This window comes from Lutra lutra, chromosome 5 (genome assembly GCF_902655055.1).
Source record: "Lutra lutra chromosome 5, mLutLut1.2, whole genome shotgun sequence".
Classification (NCBI taxonomy): Eukaryota; Metazoa; Chordata; class Mammalia; order Carnivora; family Mustelidae; genus Lutra; species Lutra lutra.
The window spans coordinates 29,609,507-29,631,539 of record NC_062282.1 but is presented as its reverse complement, the minus strand read 5'-3'; the positions used below and the strand labels follow the sequence as shown (position 1 = coordinate 29,631,539).

The 22,033-nt window shown below is 33.3% G+C and overlaps 1 protein-coding gene across 2 annotated transcripts in view; it reads right to left on the bottom strand.

The window, feature by feature from the left end:
• The window catches only part of NIPBL (NIPBL cohesin loading factor), a 203,189-nt gene that overhangs the window by 70,342 nt on the left and 110,814 nt on the right, over positions 1-22,033 (bottom strand). For both annotated transcript variants that reach the window (XM_047731887.1, XM_047731888.1), the window contains exons 10-11: positions 17,916-19,538; positions 330-512 (exon numbers count right to left, since the gene is read on the bottom strand). In XM_047731887.1, coding sequence (XP_047587843.1) covers positions 330-512; positions 17,916-19,538 — 1,806 coding nt within the window. The remainder of the gene's footprint in view (positions 1-329; positions 513-17,915; positions 19,539-22,033) is intronic.

The following is a 22,033-nucleotide window of genomic DNA, read 5'->3' as shown; positions in this document are numbered from 1 at the left end:
CTGAAGGCTCTTCAAAGACAGGGGCCACATCTTATTTGTATTTTTATTCTCAGTGCCTAGCATATATAGTAGGAGCTCAATAAATGTTTGCTAAATATAGACACATACCTCTGTTATTTGACACTAATAATAGCTCATTAAACTTTTTTTTCTTGGTGCCAACTGATCTCATCTTCCGCATTTTTTTAAGTATAAAGAAAAAAAGCTTGCTATACTATGTTATTAAGAATTAAGATCACTGTACTCTTCCTAACCCCCCAAATTATGAATGAGACAAACACATCAATCTGCTTAATTCTAAAGTAATAATAAAGTTATGTGATACTTACATTCAAAAGCTTCATCACTATCATTATCTTCATCTGAACTGATTTCAGCATATTTTGGCTTTTCATTAACTGTGCTACGCTTGCGTTTATTCATTTTCACACGTTCACAAAGTGGCATGGTGGATTCAATTTCTGCCAGAAGTTCAGGGGGTAATTCTTTTAACACTGATTGATCTATACTACCTATTAATGAAAGGTAAGAAAATAATTTAAATCTGAAGATAAAAGGGAAATTTTAACTTAATTAGCACAATAAAAATGAAATACTAGTATTTATGTAAGTTTTCTAAGCCAGCTTTGTATTTTAATAAAACACATATTTAAAACTGTAATAGGCTTCACCCCAAATTGGTAATGCAGTTTTTATACATTTATCATTATGTAATAACTTAAAAAACATAAAAAGGGTAGTTACCTCATCAATTTTTGACACAATGCCTTCATGTGTCTGTATAGACTAAAAACTTTCTTAAACAGATTCACTGGCATTACTCAGTCTATATGTAGTAAGGGATTCATCTCGCATTCTTGGTAGCACCCAAATTTATTTTACAGAGGTCTGGATCACTTAGTTTGAAAGTATACTTCCTCTCAGTGCAAATCTGAAGAGTTGGAAGTCACTTATATACCCTTCTCTTCCTCTACGCGCGTGTACTGTGGCTGGGACAAGAGTTTTACATGCTTTTACCTATCACTCATCTATTTGAGAAGCACAGTAATGCCTTTAGTATTACAAAGAATTTCCTCAAAGAGATAAACCAATATATACATTAAACTGAAGAAAATAAAAACATGAAAGGCAGGATAAATAAAAATATATTAAAATGTAAGTGTCTATAACTAAAATAGTAAATTCAAGTCTGTAATGAAATAAAATTTGTATTTTTCCATAAAGACTAAGACAGGATAAAAATGTATCAACATAGTAACATTAACATAACGTTTATTATTTAATCCTACACACATACACAAATACACTAACAGTTGCCGTAAAAGAAATAAATTCTTAACATCCTACTGAGAGCTTAAAAATGAAGAGGTAGCAAAAGCTATCCATTCAGGATTATTTGTCCTTGACGACTATGAAAGATGACAATTTTAAATTACTTACCCTTATAAATCTTTGAGTGGAAGTATAAAAATGATGTCTTACCTGCTAAATTTTAAGAAATTGGAAGCAAAGAGTATCTTAGTGGTTTATAGCAGGGAATATTAGTAACTATAAGCAACCTTACACTACAACATTCAAATGATAATAATCCTTAACGTAAAGGATGAAGTAAGTCATGACAAAATGAACGGGTACTGATTAAGACAATTTCAAAGTCTCAATATACAATCCCAATAATTTAAGAATATAAAACATAAATTATTAATCTTGATGGAAGAATAATCCCTTTTTATTCTTTGCGCAACTTTTATTCAACATCATGAAGGAGTTATTTCAGTTAACTTTTAGTCTTTTATACTTCTAAGGACACATATAGCAAAAATTTCACCTAACAAAGATATAATACTTGTGACTGGTAATATTCCAAAGACTTCATTGCTGAGAATCCTGACATACTAATGTTGAGTATACTTATCTATGTCACTTTCAAATCATGCAACACTACTCTGTGCTGGCTTTCTTAATTCAACTGTATTTTATAGTGAGGTACACTTTTTAGAATATTGATACAGGTAAAAGAAACCAACTTTAGCTTTGGATTGTCCTCAGCCCGAAGGTAAACACACTATGCATCTCATTTAAAAGTCCTTAATGTCTTGGGGTGCCTGGATGGCTCAGTTGGCTAAGCATCTGACTCTTGATTTAGAATCAGGTCATGATCTCAGGGTCCTGAGACTGAGCCCTGCAATGGACTCCACACTAAGTGTGGAGCCTGCTTGTGATTCTCTCTCTCCCTATACCCCTCCCTTTCTCTAGCAGCAGCAACAACAACACCGTCCTCAATGTCTTGAACACCTATAATTAAATGTGTGTGGGGTTTTTTTTTTATGGAAGGATTATGTTTTCTAGTATTTATCTTCCCCTTTCCAGATGACCTATAATATTTTTTTAATTTTATTTTTAAAGATTTCATTTATTTATTTGACAGAGAGAGACACAGCGAGAGACGGAACACAAGCAGGGGGAGTGGAAGAGGGAGAAGCAGGCTTCCCGCCGAGCAGAGAGCTTGATGCGGGGCTCGATCCCAGGACCCTGGGATCACGACCCGAGCCGAAGGCAGACGTCCAACGACTGAGCCACCCAGGTGCCCCTAATGACCTATAATATTAAGTATGTATATATTAATGGTCATTAAATGTTTTTTTAAAATGTTATTTTTTATAAACATATATTTTTATCCCCAGGGGTACAGGTCTGTGAATTGCCAGGTTTACACACTTCACAGCACTCACCATAGCACATACCCTCCCCAATGTCCATAACCCCAGCCCCCCTCTCACCCAATCCCTTCCCCCCATCAACCCTCAGTTTGTTTTGTGAGATTAAGAGTCACTTATTAAATGCTTTTTTATTACCTTTCATAATTTCCTATGATCACTTAGAAGTGTACTTCCGGTATAGTTTCTGAATTGCTATATTTTATAGGCAAATGAAGACGTTTTTCAAATTTTAAAAAATGGGAATGCTTTTTTTTTTTGTACTACCTAAAATGTTTTGGGTATTTATAGACAGACAAAAGTATCTGGCCTTTAGTCCATCATGAAATTTTTTAAAAAACAAATTTCCCTGATTATGTTCTACTTAGACTAAATTCCCATTCTCAGAGGCATATACCAAGCTGATACTAATATCCCAGAATTAAAATTATCCTGCAGATAAATATACAAAAATAATCAAGGGTCAATACATGTACTGGTGCTTGTACTCTCTTTACAATGGTTTATCAGATCCCCAGAGCAAGGAGTCTGCTCTCATCTTTCTCTTAAAAAAAAAAAAAAAAAAAAAAAAAATTCCTTACAATAGCCAGACATAGAAAACTTATGTCATATATTTGATAGAGCAGGCATCAAAGTTTATTCCTTGTAATTTACTGTCTCTTATTCCCTAAATTAAGAAGAATGCTATCAAATTTAAGAGCTTTTGTATTCTGTAGATCATTTAAACATCTGTATAACTCTGAAAGTTATAGCAACATAATTCAAAGACCAAATGTTTCATTTCTGAAGATAATCCCACTTAAGAAAAAAAAAAAATCCAGTAATGGGTAATGTCTCTCAATGTACCATCCTCCAAAAGTAAACCCTGTTTCATTTTGAATAGAAACACCTACTCCACAGGTTTATGCATTTTCTGAATTAAACATCCTTTCTTCCTTTTAGTAAAACCCTTTATAAATTGATTCAGCCAGGTCCCTTGATTACAAAGGTTAAGAGAAAATATTTGACTTTCCTGTATCACAATCAGCATATTTAATACATTACCAAGGACTGAATAACTGACTCAGCCTCAATAGATCTGAATAAACAGTGAGTAATTCAAATGATGCTTATGATGTATTTGATTATATTCTTTCCCCTGAATTAGGAAATAATCTTCTAAATGCAAAAATAATGTCTACTTCTCAACACAATGATTTTATAAATTATTGTTGTTCATGGAGTTATTTTTTCTTAAAAACTTCAGAATGCTAGTACTTTATGATTCTCTTTCTCACCTCATTTCTCCCATCCCAATTACTTTATTCTTTAAATCATGTGTTTGAATTACCATAAAATTTTAGGTTACTGGCTTGAGGGGATAATGTCATTTAGTCATGAATTTTTTGAAGTACTACACTTTCAGCTTTTGTAGATATATAGATAGACATAGCACACCTCTATCTCCTAGCCCTCCTAAAGCTAGAAGAATATATTTACTTCTAGATGTGTTACATTTTCGTAATCTTGGATTTCAACTATAAATCACTCATATTAGCACACGGAACAGATTACTAAAACCAGACTACTAAATCTCAGAGTCACTAATCTGATAACTGACAATGTGTATTTTTTTTTAAGTGAAAAACCACACCAAGATTAAAATAAACCACCTCAATTAATGAACTCTCTAGGATTGAAGATTCAGACAATGGAAACCAGTCATATTCAGAAACCATGAAACTCACATAAACTTGCAAATTATGTAAATCATAAAAAACATCTTAGGTATACTGTAATTCAGTGACAATTCTTAGAACAACCTATACCAATTACAGGGGAGTAGCATCAAATGGATCTTTAAATTTAATGAGAGGCAAAAGAAAATAAAAATTTAGTAGTGTATGTTGTCAATCGGCCCATCTTGTGACCCTAAGTGGGTTAATATGGTTTGAAGATACATATTTTTTGGTGGAAATGGTTCGTAAATGCAAGCCTACTTCTTTATTTGAAATCACTGTTAAGAAGTACATTCAAGGAGCATAAATTGCAGATTATATAGCTCTGAAATACAGTAACAGTTGGGAGGTAGAAACAAAAAGCAGCACCTGAAGAGAAACTAGGAAAAATAAAAAAAAAAGTGGTTCAACGACGAGATGACACTGAATGTTCCTTTCACGAGGACTTCAAGGTTACAGCCTGATGGCAGTACTATGTATGGGTAAAGAGGAAACCTGTGGCAAATCCTCAGTTTGAAATGCATGGGTCCATTTCTACGCCTTTTTTTTTTTTTTTAAGATTTTATATAATTTGACAGAGAGATCACAAGTGGGCAGAGAGGTAGGCGGGGAGTGGGGGAACGAAGCAGGATCTCCACGGAGAAGTGAGCCCAATGCAGGGGTCGATCCCTGGACCCTGAGATCATTACCTGAGCCGAAGGCAGAGGCTCAACCCACTGAGCCACCCAAGGGCCCCTCCTTATGATTTTCTTAATAACTTTTTTTCCCCTCTAGCTTACTTCATTGTAAGAGTACAGTATATATGTAATATACAAAATATGCATTAGTCAACTTTGTATTATTTTTAGGGCTTCTTGGTCAACTTTAGGCTATCAGTAAATTTGAGAGGAGTCAAGAGTTATATATGGATTTCTGACTGTGTTGCGGGGGTGAGTGCCCCTAGACTCCAAGTTGTTCAAGTAACAACTGTACTTGGAAGGAGCAATAGCAAACTAGGAGAAGTTAGATTGTAATTTTTAGTACAAAGGCTCCTTCATTGAGTGAAAATGAGGGAAGTGAACGCAGAGATTTCTACCACAATTGTTAACAGTCATTAGGATAATAAGAAGGGAGGATCTGTTTGTAACTGAGGATGAAGTCTAAACTTAAGGGAGGAGAGCATCAGGTAGACTACCTCCTCTAGAAGAAAAGAGTCAGGAAATAGGTCTGCTTTTTTTGTAATGTTTTAGGATAAGTGAAAGTCATGTATAATGAGATAATCCGGTATAAAGTTGCCTTGATCTTGATAAAGAGACAGAGAGACCTCAGGTACTGGCTGGAGGCCTAATAATGCTTATTCAGGATTATTAAAAAAAAAAGTTTTTTTAAGGGAAGACTAGTAGGTATTCATCTTTGGCTAGGGAGGAGTGGTCAGGGTCAAATCTGCAGCTCTTCTCTTTCCAATGTTCTTTGAGAAATACTGAAACTAATGCAAAGAACCATTATATAATCACTACACAAAGAACGTTACAACCTAAGAACAGGTAAATCTCCTTTACAATGTTAAGCAGCAATTTTTAAGTTGCAGGTTATGGCCCACTAGTATATTGTGAAATCAGTTTTGTGGGTCTTGACTAGTAGTTGTTTTAAAATGAAAGTGAAATGTCAGGTTTTTGCTTATAGTACAGGGATTGTTAATATGTGCCTGTCTGTGTGCATTAGGCCACAACATGCATTTTATTTCTTAGGGCACAATCACAAAAGTTTTAAAGTCATTCAGGTTTTATTGTTGTCACTTCTTTCAAAATAGCTGAGTCCATTCGGATTGAAAAGGCCCTTCTAGGTTACTCAAATTCAGTCTGTGGACTCTGCCCATGGTTTCTTAACCTATAGGTTTGATTAAAGATAAAGAATAATTTGAATAAAACATTCAAAATTAAACTGATTTTATTCATTATAAGTTGATGCGACAGTGACTATTGTGGTTTTTTTAAAAAAAGATTTTATTTATTTATTTGAGAGAGAGAGAGACAGTGAGAGCTCAGAAGGAGAAGAGGGAAAAGCAGACTCCTCCTGAGCAGGAAGCCCAACGCAAGGCTTGATCCCAGGACCCCAGGATCATGACCTGAGCAGAAGGCATATGCTTAACCGACGGAGTCACCCAGGTGCCCCAGGATAGTGACTATCTTGTATCAGAGAGCTTAATTATCTATACCTATAATTCTGACATAATTGCTGTTTCGTTTTTGAAGTCATTACAATAAAATCTTGGATTACTCAGAAATTCTTCTTCTATTTTTGATGTAAATCTTTCTAATAAGCCCTGTATTCATCCCTTTTTTAATAAGACAACTTCTTGGGGCATCTGGGTGACTCTGTTAATTAGGAGTCGGACTCCTGGTTTTGGCTCAGGTTGTGATCTCTGGGGTTTTGAGACTGACACCGGCCCCATCTCCCCAGCACTGGACTCTGCACTCAGCAGGGAGTCGGCTTAAAGATTCTCTCCCTCTGCTCCTCCACTCACACTAATAAATAAATAAATCTTTAAAAAAAAATCCACAAAAAACCAAACTCCCCATTCATCCCCCAAGAAAAACAGCGAGAAAACTTCTTGACTCATGATTATTGAAAAGATCAAGTTTTCCACAATGCTTTACACAGCAATGCCTTTAGGAGTTAACTGCTATGCATAAAGTGTTTGAGATGATATGAAATGATTCAGGCTTTGTTTCTGAGTTCTGTAGGTCTGCTTACAGTTTACTGAAATGTACATACTCAGAATCAGCTAACTTGCATAGAATATATAACATACAGCAAATGGGGTTAAAATCCTTTAATCCTTTTATACGATTCATGAAAATTTATTCCAAGAAAATTAATACAACAAAAAAATTCTATGAAGAAAGATGTTTAGATCAGTTTTATCTATTGTAACATCTTTTCCCAGCTGAAAATTCTTTCCTAAATCCTGAAAGCAGTTCTTGGTTGTTCTATATTGATAATTATAGAGAAGTTTATCCACAAGGTGAAAAGATTTAATAACTGACATGCGACAAGTATAAAATATTTTTTTTAAGATTTTATTTATTTATTTGACAGAGAGATCACAAGTAGGCAGAGAGGCAGGCAGAGAGAGAGGAGGAAGCAGGCTCCCTGCCCAGCAGAAAGCCCGATGCGGGGCTCGATCCCAGGACTCTGAGATCATGACCTGAGCCGAAGGCAGCGGCTTAACCCACTGAGCCACCCAGGCGCCCCTATAAAATATTTTAAAAGCAATTTAAGTCTGTATATACTTGCTATATATTTATATTTTATATATTAATTATATATTAACATATTAATATATATATAACACCCATAAATGAAGTACTCTCAGATCTTAAATATCCTCCTTAAAATATTATATTTGGTAAATTCCATACTACATTCATAAATACTGGAAAAGAACTAGAAAAACTACTTCAAAACTCATTCTAGATGAGTCCTTTTATATACACATATAAATACTCAAATGGCAGGTCTCATTTGCTACAGAATAAATAATCTAGTTATGAGATTCATGTACATTAAAATTTCAATTTCATATTGATAGTAGGCTTAGCAAACTATAGCGTCTGGGGTCAAATTTGCCTACCACATGTTTTATATAAAGTTTTATTAGAATACACTGACACACAATTATTTATATGCTGTCTATGGTTGCTTTTGTATTACAATATTAAAGGAAGTGGCCCACACAGCCTAAAATATTTATGATCTGGGCCTTTAGAGAAAGCCTATTGACCCCTCATCTGTATCATGTCATACTTTAATCCAAATTGGAACAAAGTACCCACCTTGCCAGTACAGACACTATAGTTGTATTCTGCACATTTTAGGTCATTGAAAATTAATTTATTTAATGACGACAAAAACCAAGGATTTAGTTTATGGCAACTGAAAAACACTACTATGAATGAAGCAGACAGAAGAAAAGATTCTAAGAAAAATCTGGTTTTAAGTACCACAGTTTTGATATTGACACTGGTAATAAAAAGATTTCATCAACGTGCACCTATTATATTACTATGAGGAAGAACTACAGAAGAAACAGGGATCAAATGATCCTTTCCTTGATATGTATATACAGAGAGCAGAAGTACAACCTAACTATATTTCAATGAACTAGAAAAAGAAAACAAACGAAGCCAAAATTTAATAGAAGGAGATACTAAATACTAAAGGAGAAATAAATGAAATAGACTAATAATAGAAAATATCAATGAAACTAAGAGCTGAATTTCTGAACAGATAAACAAAATAGACAAACCGTTAGTTACACTTACCAAGAAAAAAAGGAAGAGGACTCAAATAAATAACATTATAAACAAAAGAAGAGACATCAAAATGGATACCACACAAAGGATCCTAAAATAAATATATATTTATATTCCTAGAAACATATAACCTGCTAAGATTGACTTATGAAAAAATAGAAAATCTGAAGAGACATCTTCCCAACAAAGAAAAGCCCAGAACCAGATAACTTCTCTGGTGAATTCTAGTAAACATTTAAAGAATGAATACTAATTCTTTTCAAAAACTTCCAAAAACAGAAGAGGAAGGAAAGAAGAGAATACATCCAAAGGCAGCATTACCCTGATACCAAAACCAGAAAAGGACACTACAAGAAATGAAAATTACAGGCCAAGGGATGCCTGGGTGGCTGAATCAGTTAAGCGTCTGACTCTTGATCTCAGCTCAGGTCTTGATCTCAGGGTCCTGAGTTTAAGCCCCACACTGGGCTCCACGCTGGGCATGGAGCATATGTTGGAAAAAAAAAAAAATTACAGGCCAATCCTCTTGTACTCACGATAAACATAGATTCAAAGTCCTCAACTAAGTATTAGCACACAGAATTCAACAATGCATTAAAAGAATCAGGATTATATACCATAATTAAGTGGAATTTATTGCAGAATGGTTCAAAACCTGCCAATCAATGTGATATACATTAACAAAATGAATGATAAAAATGATATTATCATCTTAATAGATATAGAAAAGCATTTTAGAAAATTCAACATTCATTCATGATAGAACAAAACAAAAAAACCCAAAAAACTCTCAACAAACTATGTACAGAGGAAACGTACCTTAACACACTAATGGCCATATATAACAAGCTCACAACTATTATCATACTCAATGGTAAAAAGCTTTCCAAGATAAGGAACAAGATAAAGATGCCCAATCTCACCCTTAAATATTCAACATAGTACTGGAAGTCCAAGCCGGAGCAGAGCAATTAGGCAAGAAAAGAACGAACAAACGAAAGAAAGAAAGAAAGAAAGAAAGAAAGAAAGAAAGGCAGGCATCCAAAACCAGAAAGGAAAAAGTAAATTGTCTCTACTGGCAGATTACATGATATTATATATAGAAAACCCTAAAGACTCTACCAAAAAACCATTAAAATAAACAAATAAGGTTGGATATAAGATCAATATACAAAAATCAGTTGAATTCTGATACAATAACAAACTATCAAAAGAGAAATTAAGAAAACATTTATAATTGCATCCAAAAAAATAGGAGGTGAAAGATCTATATACTGAAAACTAGAAAACATTGATGAAAGGAACTGAAGAGGAAAATAAATGCTAACAAATTTCTATGCTTGTGGATTAGAAGAATTAATGCTCTAAAAATGTCCATACTACCCAAAGCCATCTACACATTCAATGCAATCCCTATCAAAATTCCAATATTTTTTATAGAAAAAGAACAATAACCTATAGAAAAAGAACAACAAAAACAACCCTAAAATTTGTACAGAACCATGAAGTAGTCAAATAGGCAAAGCAATCTTAATAAAGAAGAACAAACCTTGGGGCACCATGCTTCCTGATCTTAAACTATGCTGTAAATCTACAGCAGTCAAAACAGTATAATACCGGCATAAAAACAGACACATATATTAATGGAACAGAGAGCCCAGAAATAAACTCATGCATATATTGTCAATTAATTTATGAAAAAGTAGCCAAGAATACTCAACGAAGAAAGGATAGTCATTTTAATAAATGGTGCTGGAAAACTGGACAGCTACATGCAAAAGAATGAAATTGGACCACTATCTCACATTATACACAAAAATCAACTCAAAATGAATTAAAGATTTGAACATATGACTAGGAACCACAAAACCCCTAGAAGAAAATATAGGTGGTAAGCTCCTGGACACTGGTTTTTGTAATGATTGTTTTAGATTTGATACCAAGGCAAAGGCAACAAAAGTAAAAATAAACAAGTGGGACTACATCACACTAAAAGGCTTCTACACAGCAAAGGAACCGATCAATAAAATGAAAAGGCAACCCACTGAATGGGAGAAAATATGTATGTGCAAACCATGAATCTGATAAGGGGTTAATATCCAAAATCAATAAAGAACTTACAACTCAATAGCAAAACAAAACAACAATCTGATTAAAAAATGAGCAGAGATCTGAATAGACATTTTTCCAAAGATGACATACAGATGGCCAATAAGTATATGAAAAGATGCTCAGTATCACCAATCATCAAGATAATGCAAATCAAAAGCCATAAGGAGCTACACCTGTTAGAATGGCAAAAAGACAATAAATAGCAAGTGTTGGTGAGAATTTGGAGAAAATGTAACCTTGTGTACTATTGGTGGGAATGTAAATTGTGGTGTAGCCACTATGAAAAGCAGTAGGGAGGTTCCTCAAAAAATTGAAAATAGAACTACCATATGATCCAACAATATTCACTTCTGGGTATATTATCCAAAGGAAATAAAATCACTATCTCAAAGAGATATCTCCATAGCTTGCCTGACCCATGATCACTGAAGCATTATTTACCATAGCCAAGACATGGAAATAACCTTAAGTTGTTTCGTCTACTGACAAATGAATAAAGAAAATGAGTCTATCTGTGTGCACAGTATTATTTACCCCAAAAAGGAGGAGATCATATAATCTGCAACAACAAGGATGTACCCTGAGGGCATTATGCTAAGAGAAGTCAGACAATGAAAGACAAATACTGTATGATCTCTACTTATATGTGGAATCTAAAAAAACAACTCACAGAAACAAAAAACTGATTGGTGGTTGCCAGAGACAGGGGTGGGAGGTGATTGGTGGGTGAAATGGGTACAGGTAGTCAAAAGGTAAAAACTTCCAGTTACAAGATAAATAACTTCTGGAGATGTAATGTACACCACGGGGACTATAGTTAACAATACTATATTATATATTTGAAAGTTGCTACAATAGTAGATCTTAAAAGTTTCCATCACAAGGAAAAAAACAGAACTATGTGAGGTGATGAATGTTAACTAAACCTACTGTAATAATCATTTCACACTATAAACATACAGCAAATCATTATTTTTTATGCCTTAATAAAATGTTATGTTAAATATATTTCAAGAAATAAAGAAATGGGGACACCTGGGTGGCTCAATTGGTTAAGCGTCTGCCTTCGGCTCATGTCATTATCCCAGGATCCTGGGATCAAGTTCCACATCCGGCCCCTTGCTCAGCATGGAGCCTGCTTCTCCCTCTGCCTGTGGCTCCCCCTGCTTGTGCTCTCTCTCCCTCTCTGACAAATAAATAAAATCTTAAAAAAATAATAAAGAAATAAATTCTGGCAGCAATGTCTCCAAATATACTGATTATAAAGAATATATACATATAAAGTTTTTCAAAAATTACTCCCTTCATTAGATAAATTCAGTTAAAAATGGCGTGTTGCATTTCTTCATATTAAAAAACTGGACAGATTTTGGCTCTTACTGTAATATTGATTTTGGTCCTCATAACTAAATAAATATAGGAGGAAAACTGGTTTCTCCATTTTCAAAATGAATGAACCAAAGCTTTGTAAGGCTACGATTTATTCAAGATTCTGATACCAGTGCTCTATGTATTAACATTTATAATGGACTTAATGGAGAATTTTCAATTTTCAACATCAGAAGCCAGAGAAAGCTAAATTTTTTGTGAGCAGACGAGGGGCTCCAGATTCAAAATTCCATATTATAGTGTACTATATGACAGTGTATTACATACTGTTACTCTAGTATTCTTTTTTTGTTGTTGTTTTTAAAGATTTTATTTACTTATTTGACAGACAGATGACAAGTAGGCAGAGAGGCAGGCAGAGAGAGAGGGGTATGCAGGCTCCCCCCGGGGAGCAGAGGGCCCAGGATCTGAGACTATGACCTGAGCCAAAGGCAAAGGCTCAACCCACTAAGACACCCAAGCGCCCCTTCTAGTATTCTAACATAGTGAATTCTCTTATTCTAAAAAAACAAAAAAGTTACTCAAACCTTTCTCTATAAGAGGCTCATATAGTTATTAAGATAATAAATACCTACCTGATACTATAGTATACTAAATTATACTATGTATTATAATATACAGTTGACCTTGAATAACATGGGTATGACCTACACCTGTGTAGGTATACACAGATTTTTTCCAATAAATACAGTATGGCACTATAAATATACTTTCTCTTCCTTATGATTATAATAATGTTTTCTCTAGCTTACTTTATTGTAAGGATACAATATATAATACATACAAATACAAAATATGTGTTAATCAATTATTTATGTTATCAGTAAGGCTTCTGGTCAATAGTAGGTCACTGGTAGTTAAGTTTTTTTTTTAATTAACATATAATGTATTATTTGCTTCAGGGGTACAAGTCTGTGAATCATTAGTCTTACACAATTCACAGCACTCACCATAGCACATGTCCTCCCCAATGCCCACAACAAAAGTCAAAAGTTACATGTGGATTTTCAAGTGTGGGAGGGTCAGAACCCCTAACCTCTATGTCAACTATACATTAGATTATATAATAATATGTTCTATATATTAACATAGTATTATTAATACTATATAATATTGACATATTATAATATTATGTTAATGACTTAATATTATACTATCATCTAACAAATAGATATTCATTATCTTAGCACAGGTATCAGTCTCTTGTAAGGGAGGATTTCAAAACTTTTTTTAGAGTAAGAAGGAATTCAGTATGTAAGAGTAATGACTATTTCTTCATAAATAGGAGGTTCTTCCACATTATTTATTTACCTTATTTACTCCTCAACCATACGCCTATTTTTAACATACAGGAAAACCTTATAGAAGCTATGTCCTTGGGCTGGCTTGAGATATGGAATGAGAAGGAACAAAAATACCACTAGTAAGTTTTAATACTTTAAGTTTTATTAAAAAAAATTCTACTTTATCTCTTTAAATCAGTATCAATTATCTATTAAGCAAAATGTGAACCAAAAATTTTCTATGAACAGAAATCATGGACAAAATCTTCTAAAACACTGCTGTAAAAAATCATACCCCACAATAGTTAGGTATAGATTATGCCAACTTCTGTAGTAAATATTCTCCCAATGTTTCCCAAAGATACCAATGATAGTAAGGTCTTTGCAGAAACTGAATATTTGAATTTTTTGAAAAGCATTTTATAAAACTATTCAAATGAACCAAAATAAATTCCCACCGCAGCACTATTTAATATTCTGAATAGTACAATCATATCCACTTTACTAAAAATTCCTCAACTTAAATATCATCAACTATGCCAAAAATTCACTCTCAGAGACAGTAGTTGCTCTCAAACTTACAGAAGCCTAGAATCCTAAACACAATCAGTGCCACATAAAAGGCAACCAGTTAACACTTCTGTGATCAACACTGAGTAGTGTAACTGGTACAGTAATAACTGAGGGAGAATAACTGGCCCAAATGTGACTGCAACTATCACCTAATCCTAAGCAAATGAACATTACAGTTTTAAACACTATTGACTACTTGAGCTGCTACATTAGTACACATACCCAGCGAAAACCATTTTCAGTAACCGTTTAACTGTTTAAAAGGCCATGGTCTCAAATATGGGTGCTATGGGATATTTCCTTAAAGTACTGAGTGCAAGTGATGTAAAACAATAAACTAGTTGGAAGGAAGTAGGTGGAGGAAAAACAAAAATTATTTCCTTGGATATAAAGGTAAAATACTGTGAGACACCCTGGAACAGTAAATAACCCAAATCAAATTGCTAATGTTTGTAATTACTAAGCTGTTACCAACACATAACATGCCTGTCTTAAAGACCTCATAATTTTATATTTTTTAAATTGGAGACATACTGTACATTAGGGGATATCAGGATAATATTCTGAATAAAAATATTTCAATAAAGATAATATTCCTGGCATTTAAAATACTGACAAAAGTATATTGTAATAGAAGAAATTTTAAAAATTTAGAAGGTTTTACAAAGATTATGTTGGTTCTCCATAACCATCCCCTGCTTGAAAAGGAAAAAACAAAGATGGTAAGAAGAAAGAAGATGATAGAAGCAGAGTGAGAACAGAAGTGATACTGAGCCAATCTGTAACAGCAAAATAAAGGGAAAGGGTAACTAAACAAACATAAGAAAGAGTAAATCTCCTTGGAACCTTAACAAAAAGTACGTAGTTGACAGTTACTACAAAGTTTAGTGAACAGAAAGTTGAAAATCGTGTAGCTCTTATACTAGGGTCTACTGGTGGAAGCATAAAAGATGAATACACAATTTTAATCTGCATACAAAGCCTTTTCTGAAACATGGTGTCAATACAGTCATTCAACAGCTATTTAATGTGCTCTACTTATGTACTAGGTATTATGCTAGGTACATACACATGTCCCCATAGAAATCAAATAAAATGTGACTATGTGACTTTTACATTTAATATGTTCACACAAATGACAAAAATAAGAAATATATATTAAGAGTCATAAATCTATATCCCTACCATTCTAAATTGGCTTAAAGCATACTCAAGGAATTTTAAACAATCCTAAAGAATGAGTATTTTAAATATGGACATCAGGTAAAATATTTAAAAAGATGGAATTTCATGGCTCTTCCAAGAAAGGAAAACCTACCAAGAATTTTGGCTTGAGAAATCAACCACAAAAGTATCTCAATAATATTAAATTTAACTCCTTTACTCAGAAAAACACCACCAGCATGTCAGAATATGTGATTCTGTGACTCTCTCGAAAAGAAAATCCCAAGTAATGTGTATTTTACAAAGGGCCAATAATCTACAACTGTGCTTCCCACGCTTGTAATTTAAAAAAAACTCACTATTATGTAACTCTGCTATTGCTAACTTAGTAGCAGAGACCTAAAACAAAACCAAAATTAGTACATTAAAAAATAACCGATAGGAATTCTAAGGTATAAATAAAGCCAAATGATTATCTACATGGAGTCCTGAAGTAAATCTAAGCATTAAAGTAATATTTTTGATGAAAATGTCCACTTAATTGTAATTGCAGATCTAGTAATAATACGTGTATACATACGTACCTGCACATGTACACACCCACACATACACTACACACACTCTACTCTAACAGAGAGACACACCCAGATAGCCTACTTACTAACATGAACATATCAAGTATATACATTTGTGTTAAAAGTACATTTAGGAGAAACATGGATTAGTATTAAAAAGTTTACATTCACAGGCAATCAGAAAAACATGGGAAAGAGTATAGCAATTACTATTAGGAGTACTATATTAGGAGCTATATTCATTTCTTGATGTTCAGTTGTAAAGATTCTTTGTTAGGACAGAGCTTAGAAAACAAGGCTAGTGTAAGCTGACAGAGCGAAGAGGAGAAAAAGATGGTCCAGATCAAGGGACAAGAGGGTACCACTTTCCATCTTTCCATCTGACTCTTCTAAAATTGTATACCTATACTCTCTAGTTTATACTGTATATATGCCACTCCCAAAGTTTCAGTGAAAGTTTTAAAAACAATATCTAAAAGAAAACAATTCTAGCACTGGCCACTACACTCTAATAACTCCTTTTATGTACATAAGTAATTCCAAAGAGATGCATTCAAGTTAAATAGTAAAGACTATTAGTTAAAGCTGAAGTCTTAATTTTTTGTTAAGTCTGACTGCTACAATTTAAAATCTGAAAGCTTCACTAAAGAAGTACGAGTATTAGTGATAAAGACAATTTTTTTATTTTTAAAAAATAAAACCAAAAAAGTAAAAAAGCAAACATTTGATAAAGACCAGGTAATAATTAAAAGATTATGACAAGTCACTTCTTTGAATACAGTTCTTCATAGTGACTATGTTTTCATTGACCTTTTTTTGGTAGATAAGATAACACTTTACAAAAATAATAATAACCATTACACCTTCTGGATTTCCTAATACACTACAGATACTATGCAATACAACTTTTTGTGATGATGCAAATGTTCTCTGTTTTAATAAGGAAGCCACTTGCCACATGTGGCTATTGAGGACATGAATTCTTAATTTTATTTAAATTAATTTCCATTTAAATAGCTAAAGAGGCTAATGACTATCCTATGGACCAGCACAATTCAAGAGTTTCATATATTTAATAAGTAAACATAAACCTAAGTTCTTAATGAATCTCTCACAGAATGAGAACTTAAAAATCAAACTTTCACCTCTATTGCCTTGAAATCAGTATCTTCATGTATTTATACTGCATGGACTAGGTAGGTCTTGCCACATACCATCATCAAATTATGTATGTCTTAATATTTTAAAAGTAGTTTATAAAGGAACACAAAACTGTATTTTGTGCACAGACTGCCACTGTATTTAACACTTAAGACTTTTTCCTGGAAATACTACTACTCAAGTAGTCACAGAATTTAACTCAGCAACTATACAATAAACAAAACAAAAAAATCACCCTCAAACCCCACTAATTAATGACTTAACCTGATTTAAGAGGTGAATACTATTCCTTAAGACCAAAAGGGCAAAGCTTTGTATTTTTTAAATAAAATATCTATAACTGACCACCTATCCCACAAGAAGGGAAATAACCTTTCTATAACTTTCTAAATTATATAAATTTAAACTATGTATCAATAATTAACTCAGAGATAGGTATGTAAGAAAATAATGTAAGCTACAATAGTCTTAAGAGCTTATAACACTGATTTTTGTACACCATTTAGCTTTACTGAGATGTTAGAAATTAAAATTCAATTTACTACCTCCTTGTAGACTGGAACACCTCTTTAGTCTAACTTTTAACAAAGTTGTTATATATATTCATTCTAACCACTCATTTGATTAATAAACAACTTTCAACAATACCTGAAATAACTAACCAACCAAAGAACTTATCTCTGTGTACCAAAGTAAAAATCATGACTACAGTGAGTTGTTCAAGTAGGGGTGGAAGACAAAGAATTTTCAGCAACAACTTTTTATCTATATTACTGAAAACAATTCATTACTGTTTTATATAAATTTTATATTTTCCTATAGCAGTGTTTCAATCTTTGTAAATTTCCATTTTTCTAATCCTTAGTAACCCTATAACTTAAACAAAAACTCATTAGAATAAAAATGACTTCAGTGTAAGTATTCTTACCTTTGTTTGACTTTGATGGTTTATTCTTGATAGGTTTAAGGGAACTTCGTGATTTATCTTCTCTATCTTTAATAAGTTTCTGAACATCATCCAAAGACAGTTTTTGCAGGACAACTACAGGCTTAGCTCCTTTATTCAGATCTTCAACTAGTCCCATTTTTTCTACTTTGTCTTTCTGTTCTCCTTTCATTTCCATTTTCTTTGTCTCCTGAGTAATATTACCATCTTTATCCCTCTTGATTTTTGGAATGACAAAATTTTTCAATGCACCAGACCTGCCCCCCAACAAATAACTTGGAAATTCTGCCTTATTGTCAGGGTGCGCTTTATTACTGTCTACTTTAGTCTTATTACCCTCTGTCCTTTTGTCATCCTTACTATTTGGTGATTTAAAACCAGGTTTATCAGGTCTTGATTTATTAGAATCACCTTGTTTAACACGAGGACTGTCAGGCCTTGATTTTTGCTCCCCAGAAGATGGTCTTTCCCTTGAGTCCCCTGATTCATGTCTATGTTTTCTTTCTAGTTTATCAGGTTTTGAACCATCAGATTTAACACCATGTTCATTTCTATTAGAGGATCTCAATGTTTCTGGCCTTCGAACTCTCGACTGATCCCCCCGATGTCGTTCGGATTCATTCCGGTCATCTGATTTTTGTTTACTATCATGGTCACGTCTTAATGACTCAGAAATAGATCGCCCATCAGGTCTCTGCTTTAAGGCTTCAGCTCGTTCTGATTTTAACCGAGGTGAATCAGATTTAATATCCTGTTTATGTTTAGACACTTCAGGTTTTTTCTCTGTTGATGGCTTTCCAGAATCCCTCCTATTTTCATGCCTATGTTTTGGTGTTTCAGGCCGACCTTCATTTTTTTGCTTTGGAGTTTCAGGTCGGCCCTCACCTTTCTGCTTTGGAGTTTCAGGTCGTCCATCACCCTTCTGTTTTGGGGTTTCAGGGCGCCCATCACTCTTTTGTTTTGGAGTTTCAGGTCGACTTTCACCCTTCTGCTTTGGGGTTTCAGGTCTTGACTTTGTTGTTTCTGATCTGCCATTATTTTGTTTGTTGTCATTTGGTTTTATGTCAGACAGTCTATTTTCATTCTGTTTAGGTTCGGCCGTGGTGCTCTCAATTTGTTTGGATTCAGTTGTTCTGCTCTCATTCTGTTTAGGCTCTTCTGTTTGAGTCTCCATTTTAGTTTCCAACTTACTTTCACTGGATTTTGTCTCCACCAATCTGTTTTCATTTGCTTTAGATTCTGCCAATCTTTCATTTTGCTTCATATCACTCTTTGAAAGCTCAGAATCAGACTTTTTTTTAGGAGTCTCAGGATGGTTTTCTGGTGTAGCTTTAACATTTCCAATAATATCTTCCTGAAGAACAGAAATAGGTGCATCATTACACTGTTTGATTTCTTCAGGCTTTTTTATGGAGTCTGAATCCTGAGTTATAGAAGCCTGAGAGTCCACTCTTCCTGCCTGATGAAGATCAATGCTAACCATTAATGCTGGCCTTGACCCATTTCCCGTAGAACCCGTCTCCTGAGAAGCTGGTCTATTACCTCCTGTAGCACCCCCAGCCTCCTGTGGGTAAGAATCTTGTTTTCTTTTTTTCAAAGGCTTATCTGAAATTTAAAGATAAATATTCAATATCAGTAATAGACATATATTCTTATCTTACTAAAAGCCATATGGATTTTGATATTTCTTTAAATCACAATGTTTTTTTGAAATGTGGTGAATTCAAATGTCAATATGCATGTATAAAATAGCAGGCATGAATCACAGAATACTTTTAAACCAACGTTTAAGGAAATATTCATGCTTGCTGTACCTCAATAAATATTAGCAACTATAGTAACAAGAACTTAACAGCATATCTCTTGATTATATAAATATAAGCCCAAATAGAAAATAAATAGAACTTATAATACATTAAATACAAACATATATTTATGTTCGTATATGTAAAGGATAAACCAGATTCTTTACATAAGAATAAGGCAACCAGTTACAAATTACATGCTCTCATTTAAGATCATTTAACCATTAACCAAAAACTACTAAGTGCCCCATAATTGCTACCATACTAAACAGGAAACATAAGCTTTTACAACATGTAAGACAAGTATGAAAAGGAATAAAACCCCAAAGAAAGCAGAAATGATGCCACTGAAAAAAGGTGAATGAGGAGAACAAGGGGGAAAAAAAAGACAGTTTAATAGTTTGTCATTAACCTTTGATCCAGGATTCAAATCCTTCAGGGTGTCAAGAGCACAAATGGAATTTAAAAGCTAACACACATTAGACGTATATTTAAAATAAGGGAACATTAACATAAGTATAAAAATGAGACGCATATAAGGACTTTTTAAATAAATCCTGTCTTAAAAGCAACCTCCACTTAAGAAAATGCTTTGGTTCTTCAATGTAAAGTTCTAGGGATCTATAAATTGGTCTCAGTAAGAAATAATTTATGGTATTCTAAAATGTAAAGACAAAAATACACAGAAACACAAACCTAACACCACAATAAAATGTCAAGGTATTTTTAAGTTATGTATTTCTGTGCATGATTCCACTCAAGAGGCTGCTAGGTCATTTTCTACAAACCGTATCTCTAGTTAGTTCTTGGGAATAGTTACAGTATAGCACCTTAAGGTTTTGTCTGCTTTAATACTTCTGAATTGCCTGGCTTTGTTTTAAAGGTCATTTTATATCATTTTTATAGTGAACCTCTAGATTCCCTTATGATAGTCATTAATGTGATAGAATATCATTTAAGGAAAAGAAGGTTAAAAGTCAAAAGGACCACTAAAAAATAACCTCTTATTGTTGAAAACTAAGTTAGGAATTAAACAAACAAACAAACAAACAAAAAACCTTAATGGTAATGTTGCTTTTATACACCAAAGTTCCATCATTTTCTTTTCAGAGTGAGAAGCAGCAGTCCATTCCAGCTTAAAATCTAGTAAAATATTTTACTAAAATTTAACTCAAATATTTGCTAGTAATTTTTTGTAGAAGTCATTCTGCTTCTTAGTTTTTCAGAAGTCTACTGTCATATATGTTTCATTTGTAAAATAACTACATGATAATAAAGTATCTTATCATCTAAACATTTTCCCTAGTTAAAACTACTCTGCCAAGTACTTACATGAAACTTTCTGCCTCAATACTTAAGAAAGCACTCAGAATATTAAATTTGTCTCAGTTTTATTTTGTAATGTTCTGCCACATAAAATAATCTTTACATCTTGTCATAGGGCACACCAAATAATTACTACCTCATAAATGGGAGGTTTTATCACCTTATATCTTTAAACCTTTAGGACAAGAATCTAGAAATCGAAAGAGTATAATCTAGTTGAAGATTTTTGTATTTTTCAATGAAACATACTTGTGAAAGTCATTAAATTGGTAACCTAAGTGTACTTAAGAACCATAATGACATCACAAATCTCAGGCATCTTGAAGATTTCTCTTAAGAAATCTGTGGTTCATCCTTTTATTAATACGAGCAATCAGTCTTTCTTCTGAACAGTAACATCAAAATATCTTGAAGGCTAAATTTAAAGGATTACAAAATACTTAGGAATTTACAGATAATTAACCTCATTTCAAATTATCGTTTATCATTAAAATGGAAATTTAACATAGTTTAATTTCAAAGGAAATGTTATGTTTGATTTAGTTATCTTCAACTATGATGCAATGATTATTTGTAATAAAAATGTATGAAAGCATTTGTACATGAGTAATATATTAAAATTAGGAAAGATCTTGTAATTTTTTTCTGTTATGCACAATATATTGCTAAATACAAAGTTTTAATTTTTCAACTATTGAAAAGTACGTCACCTCTTCTGTAAAACCGGGAAAAATTCCATTATTGCTGCAAGGATTCTTGAATATGTTAAGAGCACGCAGGTCTGATTCACTTGATCTGATTCAGTTCCACCATGAACTTATTCCTGTAAAGTGGCTCTGAATCTGCACGTCACTTTTGTCTATCCACTTTTGTTATCAGTCTTCATTACATCATAACCTTCACCTAATGATGGAAAGCCATCTCTATAAAGAATAATTTCAATATTTGGGACACTGATTATCTTTAAGC